Genomic DNA, 16,893 nt, shown 5'->3' on the forward strand with positions numbered 1-16,893 from the left:
TTTGCAAACACTTTCTCATTTTCTGCTCAAAATACTATGAAATGGAGGTGTAAGGGTAATTCAGTGGTAGAATTGTCGCCTGACATGCAAGGAGACCCGGGTTCAATTCCCAGTCCACGCACTTCCCCAAAAAACAAACAAGCAAGCAAGCAAACAAACAAAAAATCAACAAACCAAAGGTGCTGCAATAACAGGATACTCACATGGAAAAATAATGAAGTGTGACTTCCGCCATACAGCACACACAAAAAAATATATTATGAAATGTATCAGGGTATAACATTAAGTTGTACAGAATATTAAGATTTTATTCTTTATTCTGGGTTCCATATTAAATAAAGCTGAATTTTGTTGTTTAAATAAACTGACCAGACAGGTTACATTCGATAGTGTGCTATAGAAAATTTAAACTTTGGACAGAATAAACATTTTTTTCTTTTGGTCTCACACAAAAGTTAAAGTTTTGAAATACAGACATTTCTTTTTTACCTTGTATATTGATTTATTTTAGTTTTAACCTGATCAGTTTTTAGTCACATCTTTAATCAGAGTTTGATTTCCTTTTCAGTTTTTTAACAGTTGCTGTATGGAATAATGTTGACTTTCAGAGCTGGAGAACTAAATCTGAGTCTCAGGTGTCACACAGAAACTTAAAGTTCCAGGGAACTACCAGGTTATAGAAAGAGTAAAGCATTTCAGAATTTAGAAATAACAGTTAAAGCTTACAATTTACGCCATAATTTTCTTATAGATATTTTTAAATGAAGCTACTTTCAGAAATAAAAACATTAGACAGTTTGTCTTAATTGACAAACCATTTGTTGTTTCACTTTTACACAGTTACCAGTTAATTAACAGACAAAATATATTTTATATATTTGTCCTGCCTCTCTTTTAAAGTCTCTCCTTGTTCCTTACCTTACAATATGCTCAAAATTTCTCAGTTCAATCCAGACTACCTTCAAATGTCAGAAGAGCTCCAAGTTTGAAATAAAATCAGCTTTTCAATATTTAAGGGATTTATATCCAGAAAAAACCTCCAATTTTTCAACATCATTCTTTCCTTAAATTCTAACTTCCTGTTTACACTACTAAGGAAACAGAATGCTGTCTTATTTTTATCTGGGACACTGGTTTGGAAAAGAAATTTCATCATTTGGACTTCAGGGCAGTAGCCTCCTTAAAGTTAAGGCCTGCCATGTGATCTAATTTTTTTTGAGACAATAAAAGCATAGTTTATTATATATATGTACGCACACACAAAGAGCATCTAATAAGCTAGAAATATCATGTAATTGAATTTTGTATTTCTAGCACTCAGCTGTATGAATTAGTGCTTTTTGCCCTGTCTAGCTCTCAGACAGTTCATGCCAAACCTTAGCCATATCAGTATTTTAGTAATTGCTGACATCTGGTGGACATCCCCAGGCTTTTCTCTTGGCAGTTGCTATAGTACCCGATGTCACACTCCCTCAAAGCACCTCACATCTCATTCCTACAGAAAATAGACCAGTCTTCTACTTCATATAAAGTTGTTGATAGCTGGTAACTTAAATATTGTTTTTTTCTCAAAAGCTATTTATTTAGAGGCAGGGATGGTGGTGGTGTGGGTGGGGCATAGTAAAATAATATCAAGAACTGGGATTTCTCTGTGGAATTATAGGTCAATGAGAGTTATTTGTACATAGAGGTTTCTTTCTGGAAATTATACCAAGTAGCCCAAAAGGCATTAAAGTTCTTGTTAGCAATAAGATGTCAACAGCAGGGAGATGTGATCAAACGTCAGCTAGAGACATTCTTGTATGAAAATTTGGACACATGGTAAATTGACTTTTTAGTGTTTGGCTAACAAAGAAAGGTAGAGGGATACTGGGAAGGAGAAAGGAGGAATGAGGCAGGGAAAACACATTGAGAAAATAAGAAAGCCATACTTCAAAATATAGCTTTACTTTGCTTTCTGTGTTCCCACGGAAGACATTTTAATACCAACACATCATAAAAAGGGTAACTAAGAACCCTAGTATTCACCCAGCGAATACTTCTTGTAAAAAGTAACTGTAGGCAAGATGTGTGTCAAAGCCCATGACCTTATACTGAGAGAGAAGGAGAGAGAGAATCCAGCTACCAATTAATTCTTTTTTTTTTTTTCATGGGCAGGCACCAGGAATTGAACCCGGGTCTCCAGCATGGCAGGCGGGAACTCTGCCTGCTGAGCCACTGCGGCCCACCCTACCAATTAATTCTTATGTCGTCAGGAAAGTATCACCAACGTATAAGACAGGAACATTTAAGTAGCCATAAGGAATGAGGTATATCTCAGAAATTGCAGGCTGCCCCCTCATTTGCCTCCTTATGGTAAAATGTATTAGCGAATCTATAAATGTAAAAAAAACCCAAGTATTGTGGGCCAGTGATGGTTTGTATGGTGTGTGGACATTATCTCAATAAAACTGCATTTAAAAAATTAAGTATTTAATAAGTCTTTTTAAAAAGTGAGCCTGCCAATAGGAGTTTGAAGTTGCCCTTTACATTACCCTCCCATTACCCCACCTCCCACCCCCTATACTTTTATGATCAGAAATCAATGACTACGTTAGGACAGTACATGCTTCACTAGACAACTGGGCACCATCACCTGGCCATGTTGACACATGAACCTAACCATCACAACGTGGAATCGGTGATAGGACTTGAGCTAGGTTTCATCAGCCCAACCTTCCAGAAAAGGGAGGGGTGCTGGAGATTGAGTTCAACCACATGGGCATTGCCTAGGTAATGAAACACCATATAAACTCTGGACACCTGAAGTTTGGGTAAGTGTTCATGATTGAGAAGTTACATTACTGTGCTGGGTGATTGAAGAGTTCTGACTCTACATGGAAAAGACAAGGAAGCTTGAATCTGAGACCCTGCTGGACCGTGCCCTATGTGTCTCTTCTTTTGGCTTCTTATTTGTATCCTCTTTGTTATAATAAAACTATAATTTTAAGTATTAAGAAAATCAGTGGGTACAAAGTTTAGAGTCAGCAGAAACATACAAGAAACCAGACTGGATAAGGCTGTGCTTTATTTATTACATGCATAATTACAAATCTGTGCTAAGTGAAAATGTATAAAGCAATGGAGACCTGGGTTTAAGTCACACAGAGAAAGGGCTGGACGATTCCATTAACCCTCTGCCAATATCCATTCCATTGCCTTTAACATGATTGTTTCCATTTCTTAAAATCTGCATAGCACTTACTTGTCAAAGTACTTTCCATTCACTGTCTCAATCTACCCTCACAACAACCCTGTGAGGTAGGTAGGGCAATTAGCATTATCCCCATTTTGCAGATGGGAACACTGAGGCACAGAGTGGTTGAGATCTCGAGGCTAGTTAGTAGAAGCATAGGGAATAGCAACCAGATTTCCTAACTCCCCAGCTCATGTTTTCTTTTTAAAGACTATGTTACTATACATGACCAGGGAGCAGAATGAAGTGAACACCGAGCCACAGCTTTGGTTCAGGCTGTGCCTATGAACAAAGACCAACAACTCTAAAAGTTAGAATAAAGTTAAGAAAGCATGGCTAAAGGGTTGGCAACACTGAAATAATTGCTCTAAACAGCTCAGCACCAAGCTTCCTGTGGAAATTCAGGCTATATTAGCTTTGGTTGAAACTAGTTTCTGGACGCTCAATTATTGCTGCTGTCTATATATTAGCTTTAGGTGAACTTTTACCAACTCTCAGGAATTAAAATGTCAAGTTAGACAAGTTTTCTTTGGCTACTGCAGTTTGAGCTGACCTACAAATAAGTTTATTACAGAGATATTTAAATGGTAGCCCATGGACCGAAACCTAGCCTCTCCTGGCCTTACTGGTTCACCCAAGAGATGACATTTTCCAAGACAGAGGTAAGAGCAGGAGGCTGACCTTGGTCAAATGAAGAAGAGTCACCATCATGACATTAATGTCATCCTTAGGTGACATGACCAGGGTGCTGTCGAGCCCAACTCCCTTCTGGCCTGTACCTGGTTAGCAGCATAGCTTCAAAAGAAAGTTTAAGAGAACAAAATGTTAAACACATCAGTGATCTCCAGAATGAAATTAGTTCTTGATTATTACACAGTCCCAAAGGACCAAATATATAATAAAAAATGTAAATACTTATTTTAAAAACTGAGTACTAAAAACGAGGTCAATGAGAGAAAGAAGTGAGAAGAAGGGCAAAGTGAAACGGAGGGGAAATGAGCACTCTTGAAGGACCATATATTTTGAGGTACTCTCCATATGAAAATGAGCCTGAAAACTTCCACCTTTGATAAGATGATCTCATGCCACCTTCATCCCCATTTTACCAGATGGCATTTCACTCACCAAACCCTAGACTGCCTCTGAATTTCAAAAGATTTGGACAAATAGATAAGGTTTAGCAATGAATACCTCATGTCTTCCTTGAGATGCTAAATAAAGCCCTCAACACTCTCTGACAACTAACCATTGGCTTTGGCCCCTAAGTTGTGAAGCAAAGTCCCATTGGCGCCTTCAACTCATAAGCATCCTCCATTCTCTATTTCCAGAACAATCCTCCCCCTCTCCCAAGATTCACATCCAAAACGGCACATTTGTAATAAGTGAGAGAAATTTGGACTCAGGAAATACAAGAGAGGGGATGGTGTGTGTGTGTGTCTGTGTGCGTGTGCACAGACAAAAATCATGTTTTAAAGCCTCATATTTTAAAATCATCATATGACGTCTCTCTCTAAAAGGCCAAACTTTAGGCAAGGCATTCATTCAATAAGTGTGCACACAGAGCCTGAAGACTCTTTGGTAGGAACTTAAGAGGTAGGAATTTATGACTCCAGGATTGGGCTAGGTGACCTGGATAGGTCCTATCCAAGAATCTCAAACCCTGCACATCATATACCTTCTTTCTTTCTCAGATGATTTGGGAAAATCAGACTATACAATGGAAAAATACATTTTGTTCCCTATAACACTTAAAAACTGTGCTCAGATATAGCTGTTTAGAAATAAGAATGTGGCCAGCAAATGTTTGGGGCATAACTTAAAGTTTACTGCCCCACCATTTCAAGAACTTCTCTCCTTGGAGCGAATAACCAAACTTGAAGCAGAGCAAAGTTCAATGATCAACAGAGGTCCACTATTTGATTTAACTTCATATTTAACGCAACTAGCTCCATGAATTCTGGTATGAGAAACCCTCGCCTTTTTCTTCTTGATGTACAATAAGGATATACTAGGGAGGCTAAAAATATAATTGATTAAAAATATTAAAGACAATCCATCTAAAGCTTATCATTTAATCAATGGTAGCAGAGGCTGTACTTCATTAACAGTAGATGTCTTGGTCAGCCCTCTCCATAAAAGGAGACTTCCCTCAAGCCAAACACTGCTTTTGGCTTCCCCTTGGCCTTGAAAGCCTGGTCTTTGGGGGTACTTGATTTTTTTCTCCCTTGGCGACACATGATTGATTACACAGTTTACAAATGCTAGGATGGCCAGGCATGGAATGGCCTCCCAACAACTCACACAAACTCATATATTTTCTTACCAGTCCTTTCTCATTGCTACAACTTTCTATTCCTTCTCTAAAGGGAGCCCGTAAATCCCAGAGGTAGACACAAGTTCAGACACATTATTTAGATATCTATTTTTTTAAAAAAGAAGGATTTAATGTTATACATCCCATTTACTTTCTAAAATTTTAATTTTTCTCAGGTTTGTCAAGAGTTCAACATTTTATGCACCACATGAAAAATGCTCTCCTGCTTTCTCTGAACTGATTGATGGGTGGTCCATGTTTGGTTCTAGTAGGTAAACAGGTTCCTTCCAATATAGTGCAGATCAGTCATCAGTAAGTACTTTGGCAACATAAAACACACTGGCCATTGCAAATTCTCAACATGGTCTTCATGTCATTATTAAAAATTTACTTAGAAAATTGCACTCTTTGTGACTTATTAAAAAACAAAACAAAAGACACTGCAAGTACACCTTCCTACTCATTGCCTAACAAAACAAAACAAAACAAAATTAAGAGCCAATCATGGCAGGTGATTTAAATACTTATTAAAATATACAGTAATGGTTACTTTCCATAATGGAATCTCTTGTACTCTAAGTTTTTAAAAACATATTTGCTCTTCCCATACCTGGATGGGCTCATTAAGTCCTTGGTTCTGAATTACTTTGCAGACTTAGATCATAATAAGTTCCCTTACTTTATCATTCTTACGTTCTAAAATAATTGAAAACCCATTAGAGATTTATACCATGCTCTGCTCTTTCTATAAAGGGCTCAGATTCAGCCTTTGGTGCCAAAACAATTGATTTGCTTTGCAGTTCAATCAGTAAATTAATTGTTTGCTCTGCCAACTGGTGAATTCAAATTATGTCAATGTCAGATTATCCACCAGAGACTATCTATTTTGTGGATTACACCACCCCTACTCCACAGCGGGGCTAAGCCTGAAGGAAGCTGGGGTCAAGGAAGGAGAATACTGTCTGAACACACATCTCTGACAAAAGAACCAAGTAGAAATCATCTTCAAAGTAGCCATTATTTTGCATTATCAATCTTCTACTTCTTCTCAACAATTAATGAAGCATTAGCTATTTTGGTTTCTTTAATTTTTTAAATTGAAGATCTGAGGATATAAGAACTAGCAGTTAGACTTTTACAAATCTATAGACTCTCATTCTTTTCATGGCTGGATGTTTACCAGATATTTTTCCCTGGAAACTCCCAATTCTGTTAAAGTACTTAATGGCATTCTAGTGTAAATCCTTCCCCTCTGGTGTCTGGCAATTTTTCTTTTTAATATCAAAATGGACTAGTCTCAACTCACATTAATTTGTGAATCACAAATTATGTAGTCTTTTGCCATTGAGGTATGTGGCCATTTGCTGCTATTGACAGACCTTCCTATACTGGTTTTATTTGTTAGTTAAGTATCTCCAACTGCCGAATTGGCAATACAGAAAGAATGTTTTTCTTTACCTCAAGGCAAGAAACTCTTGAGTATCATGGTGCTGAGCTAGTGGTATAACAGAAAGCTCTAGCCACAGTTAGCCAACTATAGGTTTGACATATAATGGACATCACACACACAGCTACTTCTAGCATATAAGCTGCAAGGATTCCTGAGAAACTGAGGTTAATGAATGAGATTTATCAGGAGTGAGGTATCAAAGGGATGTGTCATTCTCTGGAGGGCTGTTTGGTGCTTAGCATCTAAAAGTATACCTTGGCACAGTGCTATCCAATTTCTTGAATATATTCTCTTAAGTAGCACCTTAACACTGGCTCATCTGTCTAAAAGAACTGAGCCAAGAAGAAACACAAGGGCAAATTTAGACACCCCCATATCCCTGCTGCACTTGAAATATGACCAAACCTTTTGTTGTCCTCAAATACAAGAAACACTAACATTTTCGGTTTTGAAAACTTTAGTGGGGAAATATGTTAATAACAAAAGATAGGGAATGAACCGGAAACATACAGATAAGAACTTTGATTTCTACACAATATACAAGGGATACAGAGGTAGTCAGGAAAATAGACTTGTCTCGTGTGAGAGAATCTGGTGGTCTGGATAGAACAAAACGATAAAGTTACTGAGCCTTGATTGTGATATAATGTACCCAAAGTTTTTTTTTTCCTTTTTATTAAAATACTAGAGTAACATACTTAGAAGGAGAAGCTTTTATGATTGCCTTGATATCATAAAGATAAAAATCAAAATAAGCTTTGGCTACCTAGTCTGTGTAACAAAAGAATTTCAGATTTTTGTGAATGTAAGAACCAGGGGTAAATTTCTTAGTATCAGGGATCAGCAACTTTTAAAATACGGTACACTGAGGTGTTGTGGGGTCAGGGGGATAGGGGAGGATATGCTTGGTGACTTACTGATTCTGGGCTAGAAGGATGGGGAGAAGTTCTAGAAACAGACTTGTAAAATGGTAAAGGATGAACTCTTGCCCCTAGCAGTCCCACTGTTGTGAGCATCTAGTGAGGAAATGGAGCCATGGGACAGCGACTGGGTCACATGGCAAAGAAAACAGCCATGTGTCACCTCTAGTCCACATACCTTAGGTCACTGACTCTTGGTTTACAATTTAACTAGCCCTATGTGTTATTCTTGGTGATCTGAATGATTAACCAGGCACAGTCCTCAATCCCAAAGAAAGGATTCAGTACTGGGGAGTGGAAAGGGGAAAAGTATGGAGAGGGAATAATTGTAGGTGGGCAAAACTATAGAAAATGAAACAGTGGTAGGAATGATGGTGGTGGTTCTGTACTCTCACCACGTGTCCTACAGTGTGGTATTTTTTACTGCAGTAAAGGTGGTAGTAAATTAAGACAGGCACCCGTTCAACTGGATACAAGCACCCTTGGTGTCACCAAGCCTTTCCACACCCCTGGGTCATGGATTGGCTCTGCATTTTATTTAGAATTATAAGGAGCCCCAAGGGGGTCACAGCTGCCTATCATTTTCCAACACCTTGAATATATTTGAAAGTACCCCAAGGCTAATTTAAGCTCATGGGGACAACACTGGCCTGTTGTACAAACTTAATGCTTGGAGGAGACATAAATGTCCAGTTATTTTAGTACTGGTGGTCTTTATAAAGGAATGCATGAGACTATAGATGCAGCTCTGGCTTTTCCCTGGTTTACCCGTATGCAGTATAGACTTGGTTCCCTTTAGTATTCCAGAAGCCTAAAGCACCATTATTCAATGGAGGTGGCATCTGGGTAAGAGGATTAGTTGGGACCTCATAAAAATGTGAAATTCCTAGTCACTGACTTTGCCTAGAACTTTACTAATCATTCATTTCAAGGAAGCTAGAAAGAAATCATTTCTTGCTACTAACAAATTCATGGCAAAGTCCCTGTCTATTAGCTAACAAATACCATCTGGAAAATTACCCTTTTTGCAGACAAGGAGAAAGCTCTATAACTTATCTTTGTGCACTTCAAAAGAGTACCAGGAACAAGCAAGCCTATAAAAGTCAACCTCTCTAAGTTTCTTTAGAGAAGATTAACCAAAGCAGCATTGTCTTATAGTCAGAAATTAAAATAAACATATACATACAAACAAACTAATAATGCTAAATATTGTAACAGGAATAAGATAACATTTGAACTGAATCTTCACAGTCTAGAAAATACCAATACTACTCTCCTTCTGGCTTTCCTTTCTGTAGCTGGGAAAGTAAAGCCCCTTAGTTTGCACTTCATCTTCCACCAATGACAGAGCCCCAAAAAGTGACTTTATGAGTTTCCTGAAGGATGGTTGGGATTTCTCTTGCATAGTTTTCAGTGATTGCCTATTGGCTGACAATTATCTTTTAAATTAAAAAAAAATCTTAAAAAAATAGAAATAGAAATAGAATTAAGCCATAGCAATCTTCTTTTACTCTATCATGAACTCTTCCCAATGCAATATCATAGAAGCCCAACTGTATTTTCTCCTAAAGAGAAGATTAATTTCCAGAGATTATGTAGTACAACTGGTTAACATTTAGGAAAGAGACAACACACTAATATAACTTCACCATCCAAATATGGGAAATGTGTTTTGGGTACCCAGTTAGCAAAATATATCCATGGCCTGCAACGGTCCTTCCAGTTTTATATCCAGCACAACTCAGTGGTTCTAGTTGAAGAGAATGGAATCAGGATCTTGGTTGGCCATCTGTGCTATATGCTTTAAAACATCCTTTTTGGTAATGATTCCAAGCAGTCGTCTAAAAGTCAAAACATGATACAACAAAACAAAAAACAAACCTGCAGTTAAAATAACATTCCCGAAGGTCACACGTTTCCTCCCCAGTCCTTTTCAACTGTTTTGAACACTATATCCACTTACAGAGTGATGAGATAACAGGACTAGGTTAAGTATATCAAGAAATGGGACAACACACAGATCCCTAAACAGGCTCTAAGCACTTCTACCTCTAGGTCTCAGATCATAAAATTTCTTCTGGTTTAAATATTCTCTACATACATGAATCTTACTTATCCTTTGCAGCCCAGTTCAAATGCCTCTCTTCCAGAACACCTTCTCTGATTCTCTAAGCTAGGAGGAACTGTGCCTTCTTCCTAGCACCGACATTTTGTGCGTGTGCCTCTTCTGTAGTACTTGCCCTATTTGCTATTGTACTATAATCACTTGTGTGGATTTAACTTCCCTATAACACTGTATACTCCTTGAGGACAGAGAAAAGTCTTATTCACTTTCATCTCTCTCCAGAATCTAGTGGAAAGTCTTCTCACATGAAGTAGGGATTCATAAACGCTGAACAAACCAGTTAGGGAAAGTCCCCTGATTTAAATTCCGCAAGAGATCTGTTACACACTTAGAAATTTTAGCGGAAGGTGAAATTCTCACATAAATACTGAATTAATATACCATGCTTGGAGAAAAATCCACCTGTCTCATCAACCTCCTCTCTTCCAATGAAAAGAGCAGGGCTTCCTTTACTAGATAAGAAATATACCAGGAAGGAAAGAACCTAGGCTTTGGGAGGCAGAAGACGTGTTCAAAGCTTACCTCTATTATTTATTAACTGGCAGTCCTTGTGCAAATCGTTAAACCTCACTGAAACTTAGTTTTACTCATCCTCAAATAATAGCAAAGGTACCGATGGGACCAGGTGCTATAAAAATACTATATAACACCATTATAATTATCAGTGCTGCTTGTTTGGAAGAACATAGCTGTTTTCTTTGAGGGGAAGAACTGAGTTATTTATAATATGCAATCAGCAGTTCATCTCTTCCCCCACGCTTTCCTGCTTTCCTACTTTCTTCCCCACGCTCCTTTTCTCTCAATTATGATGATAAAAGAAACACATCCATCTTTGTCTCCAACCTTCAAAAAGACCTATAATTGCTACTACGGGTCATTTGAGTTGGGTCCTCCCTATATTATCCCTACATTCTCTTTTTACCCCACAACCCAATTTTGACTTTGCCAAAGAGTTCTCACCCATTGTGTGTCACCAGGCATTGACGCAGTCCCAGCTTGCGGAAGATATCTACTACAATCTCCATGGGTGTGAGGTCAGTGACAGTGAAGGGGCTAAGATCCAGGATGTTCCGAAGCTTCAGGGTTGGGGGACTGTATGGTGGCATTGGAGGAGAATGCTCAGTGAAATAAATGACGGAAGTGCTCACAACCCCATCCTGTTTTTTTCGAGCATTTTCTATTTGAAAAATGGGGGGAAAAAAAAAGAGTTGAAAATGGAAGTGCTAGTTCTATCCTTCTGGCCTCTAACCAGTACCTCCTTCCCTGTCTTCCCCAATTTCACACACATTTATTTATTTCCACAGTAGATTCCATTATTTCCTTTCTGAAATCCTTACCAATTGAAATAATGAGATCTCTTCGGAGGACAAAACCCACAAGTCTTTGGGACTCCCGGGAAACAACCACTGGAAAGCCACTATAAGTGGTTTCATTAATTATGGTCTCTACATCCTCCACAGTCATACTATCCTGAGTAAGGACAGTTAACAAAGGGTCATTTCTCCGGGGTTTCATCACATCCATTGCTAAGGTCTTATGAGCAAACTCTTCTTTGGCTTCAAGAAAGGGGTATCCATTGAGACGGATGTGGGCATCATAGATGCCCTCTCGCCCAAGAGCATCTGCCACCCATTTGCTTGTCATGGCTGCAGCCATTAGAGGCACAATATATTCCAAGCCACCAGTTAGTTCAAACATTATGACAACAAGAGAAACAGTCATTCGAGTCACTCCACCTATAAAGTAATAGAAACAAGTTACTGAAGGCAGGCAAAGTATAGGGTTCACTACAATTATAAGCCTGTCACAGGCCCCATCCAGTTACTTACCAGAACCATTGCTATAATAGGGTCTCACATATAACCATACAGACCCCAGCAATTACATTAAAGGTTCCAATATACATGTGTGGTAGTTAATTCAGTTGTCAACTTGGCCAGGTGAAGGTGCCTAGATCTATTGCTGTGGACATGAGCCAATGGTGTGTGAGCCTCATCTGTTGCTGATTACATCTGCAGTTGGCTAGGGGGTGTGCCTGCTGCAATAAATGATGTTTGATTTAATTGGCTGGTGCTTAAATGAGAGAGCTCAATGTAGCACAGCCCAAGCAGCTCAGCATACCTCACCTGAGCAGCTCAGCCCAGGCCTTTGGAGATGCAGAAAGGAATCACCCCGGGGAAAGATGTTGGAACCCAGAGACCTGGAGAGAAGGCCAGCAGAGATCACCCTGTGCCTTCCCACATAAGAAAGAACCTCAGTTGAAAGTTAGCTATCTTTCCTCTGAAGAACTACATGTTAACTAAATAAATCCCCTTTTATTAAAAGCCAGTCCATCTCTGGTGTGTTGCATTCCAGCAGCTAGCAAACTAGAACAACATGATTCAGAGTTTTCAAAATATTATCTATAAAACTGCAATTATGACATGACTTCTCAATTGTTTTTTCACTTTCTTCTGTTACTTCTTTCTTCTAATTATAAAATACATGCCCATTGTGGAAAATTGAGAAAATACAGAAAAGTACAGAGAATAAAGCAATTATCCATAAGCTCATTGTCTAGAAATAAGCATAGTAAATATTTTGAACTATTTTCTTAATTTGTTTCTATGCAAAAATATATATTTTTGACTTCCCCTCCAACTTGGCTTTTGGCCGTGGGTACACACGCAGGTTCAATATGTGGATCGAGAAGTGCTATTTCTGTTTGGGACCAATCTATCCCGGCCATGGCATGTTGTTCATCTGCAACGATTGTAAGGTGTTCAGATTCTGTAAATCCAAATGTCATAAAAACTTTAAAAAGAAGCGTAATCCTCGCAAGGTCAGGTGGACTAAAGCATTCTGGAAGGTAAAGAACTTACAGTGGATAATTCATTTGAATTTGAAAAATGTAGAAATGAACCTGTCAAGTACCAGCGAGAGCTATGGAATAAAACTATTGATGCAATAAAGAGAGTCGAAGAAATTAAACAAAAACACCAAGCTAAATATATAATGAACAGATTAAAGAAAAATAAAGAACTACAAGAAGTTCAGGACATCAAAGAAATCAAGCAAAACATCCATCTTATACGGGCTCCTCTTGCAGGCAAAGGAAAACAACTGGAAGAAAAGAAGGTTCAGCAATTACAACAGGATGTGGACATGGAAGATATTTCTTAAAAAGCTCACTGTCTGTAAGCATTCTATATGTGTGTTTGAAAATCTCTTCTGAGGACTTGGAACTTCTAAACTATTGATTTACTTTTACCATAAGATCACTGAAATGAAAGATAATTAAAAATACACCCCTCCTAAATTGCTAGCTATGAAACATCGGATGTTATGGATGTTAGATTTTATCTCAACTTTAACCTTCACTGATAAGTTGTACTTATATAAATCATGAAAATTCTGTAAGTACAGAAGTGAATTGCAGGCATAAATGGTCATGTCATTTGGATAATGGCCTTAGGTAGCATTTATATAATAAGGAAAATGACAAAATTTCATGGTTAATGATACATAAAAGAATTCTTTCTTTGCAATACTCCTTTTATTTGTTATAGAAGGGGAGAATACAGTCAGCAACTAACAATCTGTATGAAAACAGGCCTCAAATGATACTTTCGTTTTTAAGATTTCCTGTTTTGATTTACTAGCATCTTACATTTTACCCCCGTGAGATTTAGGCCTAATTATGTTGGAGTGTTCCAACCTGGTTTAAGTGTTCTGATAACCAGTTATGGATTTTGTGGGTGAGCACTGAATAATCTTTTCCTGAAATGGCACTAAAACTCTATTAATTTCCACTAATCCGAGATTCCTATTGGAACAAGTTTTATTTATCTAGCTTGGGATTACTTTAGAAGCAGAAGAATCCCAGTGCCTTTTAAATTTTGTTGTATTCTTTTCTTTACAAAAGCTCCTGCTGTTTTTGCAAATAGAGTTTATGGGTAAGTGTTGGCTCATTATTTGCACATGAAATAAAATCATTCCTAAAATAAATAAAATATATATATATATATTTTTATACAGGTGAGATTGTATTATATGTTTAAGCCTATGCTTTTTCCTACTTTATGTTGGAACAGTTCCCACATTATTAGAAATTTATCTGACATAAAGATATTAAACATGTTAACATCGTACATAATGACTGTATAGTATACCATCATTTCAGTATACGAACTGGGCACATTTATATCAATTACAATTTTTTGCTATTATAATTAATACTGTGATGAACAATCTTGTACAAATATCTTCGTCCAAATTTCTGATTACTGCCTCAGTATGAGAGTAGAATTTCTTTCAAAGGTGAATGTAAGAATATGAAAAGAATGCTTTCGTAAAGCACTTTCTTTTTTTTTTTTTTGGCTTTTAATAAAAGGGGATTTATTTAGTTTAAAATGTATAGTTCTTCAGAGAAAAGGCAGCTAACTTTCATCTGAGGTTCTTTCTTATGCAGGAAGGCACAGGGTGATCTCTGCAAGCTTTCTCTCCAGGCCTCTGGGTTCCAACAACTTTCCCCAGGGTGATTCCTTTCTGCATCTCCAAAGGCCTGAGATGAGCTGTGAATGTTGTTAAAGCACTTGCAAAATGGCAAACTGAACAAGAAACTGATCATCACCTTAAAAACCTACAGTCAATTGTGCTTAACATGACTCTGCTTTATGTCACCCCGATAGCAACACATACTCACCTAAGCATGCTGCAGCTCCAACCATTGCATAAAGGCCAGGTGTGATACAATCAGCTCCTTGACTACACCAGCTATTGAAGATGGCCCAGTCATGGTGGTAATAGGCCAGTTGTTCCATTCCTACTCCTAAAAGTCGGCCTACTATAGCACCAACAGCCATGCTAGGGATAAAGAGGCCAGAAGGGATCTGCAAAGGAAAAGCACAGAATGGTTAGTGAGAAATGGATGTGATGACTTGGCATATGGTAAGGGCTATAGGATTGCCCCTCTGCAAAGCAAACAGGCCAATGACCATTAAACTATGCACTATGCTAGCAAGTGGCTATAAAGATTTGTGTAACACTACAGGGGCTAGAGGTTCTCTGGGACGTGCAGGCAGGTACAACCTCAAAGCAGCTTACCCGGATTCGGGGTCCATCATGCAAGAGCCTGAACTCTCCAGACCAACACAGAACTGGAGGCAGAAATTAAGCCTTTCCCAAAGAAAAAGGAAAATAGGTGGAGTTTCTCATAAATGTAAATATTTCTCCCAATGTTAAACACTTAACAACAACAGCTACCCTTTATTGACTATCTATGCATGTTCTGGGCTGGATGCTCTACCTTTATGATTTCATCAGTTCTTTACAAAAGCCCTAGGAGATAGGTGTTATTATTCCCAAATCACAGGGAAACACCCTAAGGTTCAGAGAGGTTAAGTAATTCACCCAAGATCAAATGGTACTTTGATTTAAATGCAATGCTCAGAAGTGCTCTCATAAGTTAAATCTTAACACATTGTTCACACAAAAAGGATGGTACTTGAGGTTTCAGTTTATTTTATAACAGTACAAAGACTAAACAAAAATTAAAAATGAGATAGTGGCTATTTTTGCAAGGCTATCCAAAAAAGTAACCCTTAACTATCTCCCTGTTCTTTTATTTGACTCCTACGATGCAATAATAGTGAATTCTCAATTTTCTGTGCTAAGAGAAGGAAATGGTGGCAAGATAAATAAAACATGAGATTATTACTGTATTTGCATTTGGAATGTATTTGAATTTGGGTGGGTCTGATGGTCTACAAATTCACCTTAAAGAATAAAGTGACAAGGTGCAGATTAACTCAAGAAACATTGCAAAACTTTTCAGACTCTCCATCCTATACCTGTGTTGAGGGGATTGATGGCATCATTTCAGAGTTGACTGAATCAACTAAACTGAGTCATTGTTCCTTATTTTCTGGTTTGAATCTCAGTTTTATTACAAGATAAAGGGAAGTAATTGGCAGTGGACTGTTAGAGAAAAGAGACAAAGAAGGGAGGAGTTGATGTTCAACTGGTACAGAGATTCTGTTTGGGGTGATGGAAAAGTTTTGGTAATGGATAGTGGTGATGGTAGCAGAACATTTCTAATGTCATTAACACCACTGAACTGTATACTTGAAAGAACACAAAGAGTGAACCTTAATGATGGGCTATAGTTAATAATATAATTATAATGTTTCATCAAGTATAACAAAGGTACCACACTAATGCAAAGTGTTATAATACTAGGAAAAACTGTAAGGGGTCTGGGGATATGTGAACTCTGTACTTTCTGCATAATTTTTCTGTAAACCTACAGAATTTCAAAATTAAAAAAAAAATTTAAACTAGGGAGGAAAATATCTTAAACTTTCCTTTCTGGCTTCTTATGAAACATGGATGTGACAACATGTACTGAAAGTTAAACATGCAAGTCTGATGTTTACCTTTGATAGTTCAAATACTAATTTCAGATCACCTTTGAAGCGGATACTCAGTTCTTGACAACTTAGCATCAATGCCGACTGTTAATAATAAGTTTAGAGATATATTAGGTTGATACACATGAAATTGCTATTTTCGTGGTTAAAACAGTGGCATATTGACAACTTTATTTGGTTCAACCTAACATTTTGCTTTGTTTTGGCAAACCCAAAAGCTACCTTACGAGGACCAACAAATACTGTGTTGGTTAAATACTGTTTTAATATGAAATGCACTGGAATAAATACCTCACCATCCTTTTTGAGGGGCAAAAACATTTTCTACAGAAAGGGAGAAAATGTTTTTACCTAAATTTCCATCACTGAGGTTTACATTTGGCCTAAAACTAGGCTTGGAAGATGTAAGGTAGAGGTACAGTTGTCCAGGAAGTTAGGA

At 37.7% G+C, this 16,893-nt stretch overlaps 1 protein-coding gene and 1 pseudogene across 4 annotated transcripts in view; one reads left to right on the forward strand and one right to left on the reverse strand.

Moving 5' to 3' along the window:
* Nucleotides 1–3,053: 3,053 nt before the first annotated feature.
* Nucleotides 3,054–16,893, reverse strand: part of CLCN5 (chloride voltage-gated channel 5) — a 182,170-nt gene continuing 168,330 nt past the window's right edge. For all 4 annotated transcript variants that reach the window (XM_077145736.1, XM_077145737.1, XM_077145738.1 and 1 more), the window contains 4 exons: nt 14,729–14,915; nt 11,382–11,780; nt 11,005–11,221; nt 3,054–9,760 (listed from right to left, as the gene is read on the reverse strand). In XM_077145736.1, the coding sequence (XP_077001851.1) occupies nt 9,670–9,760; nt 11,005–11,221; nt 11,382–11,780; nt 14,729–14,915 (894 nt within the window). In that variant the 3' untranslated portion in view covers nt 3,054–9,669. The remainder of the gene's footprint in view (nt 9,761–11,004; nt 11,222–11,381; nt 11,781–14,728; nt 14,916–16,893) is intronic.
* LOC143670866 (putative ribosome biogenesis protein RLP24 pseudogene) lies at nt 12,722–13,206 on the forward strand (annotated as a pseudogene).

This window comes from Tamandua tetradactyla, chromosome X, assembly GCF_023851605.1.
Source record: "Tamandua tetradactyla isolate mTamTet1 chromosome X, mTamTet1.pri, whole genome shotgun sequence".
Taxonomy (NCBI): Eukaryota; Metazoa; Chordata; class Mammalia; order Pilosa; family Myrmecophagidae; genus Tamandua; species Tamandua tetradactyla.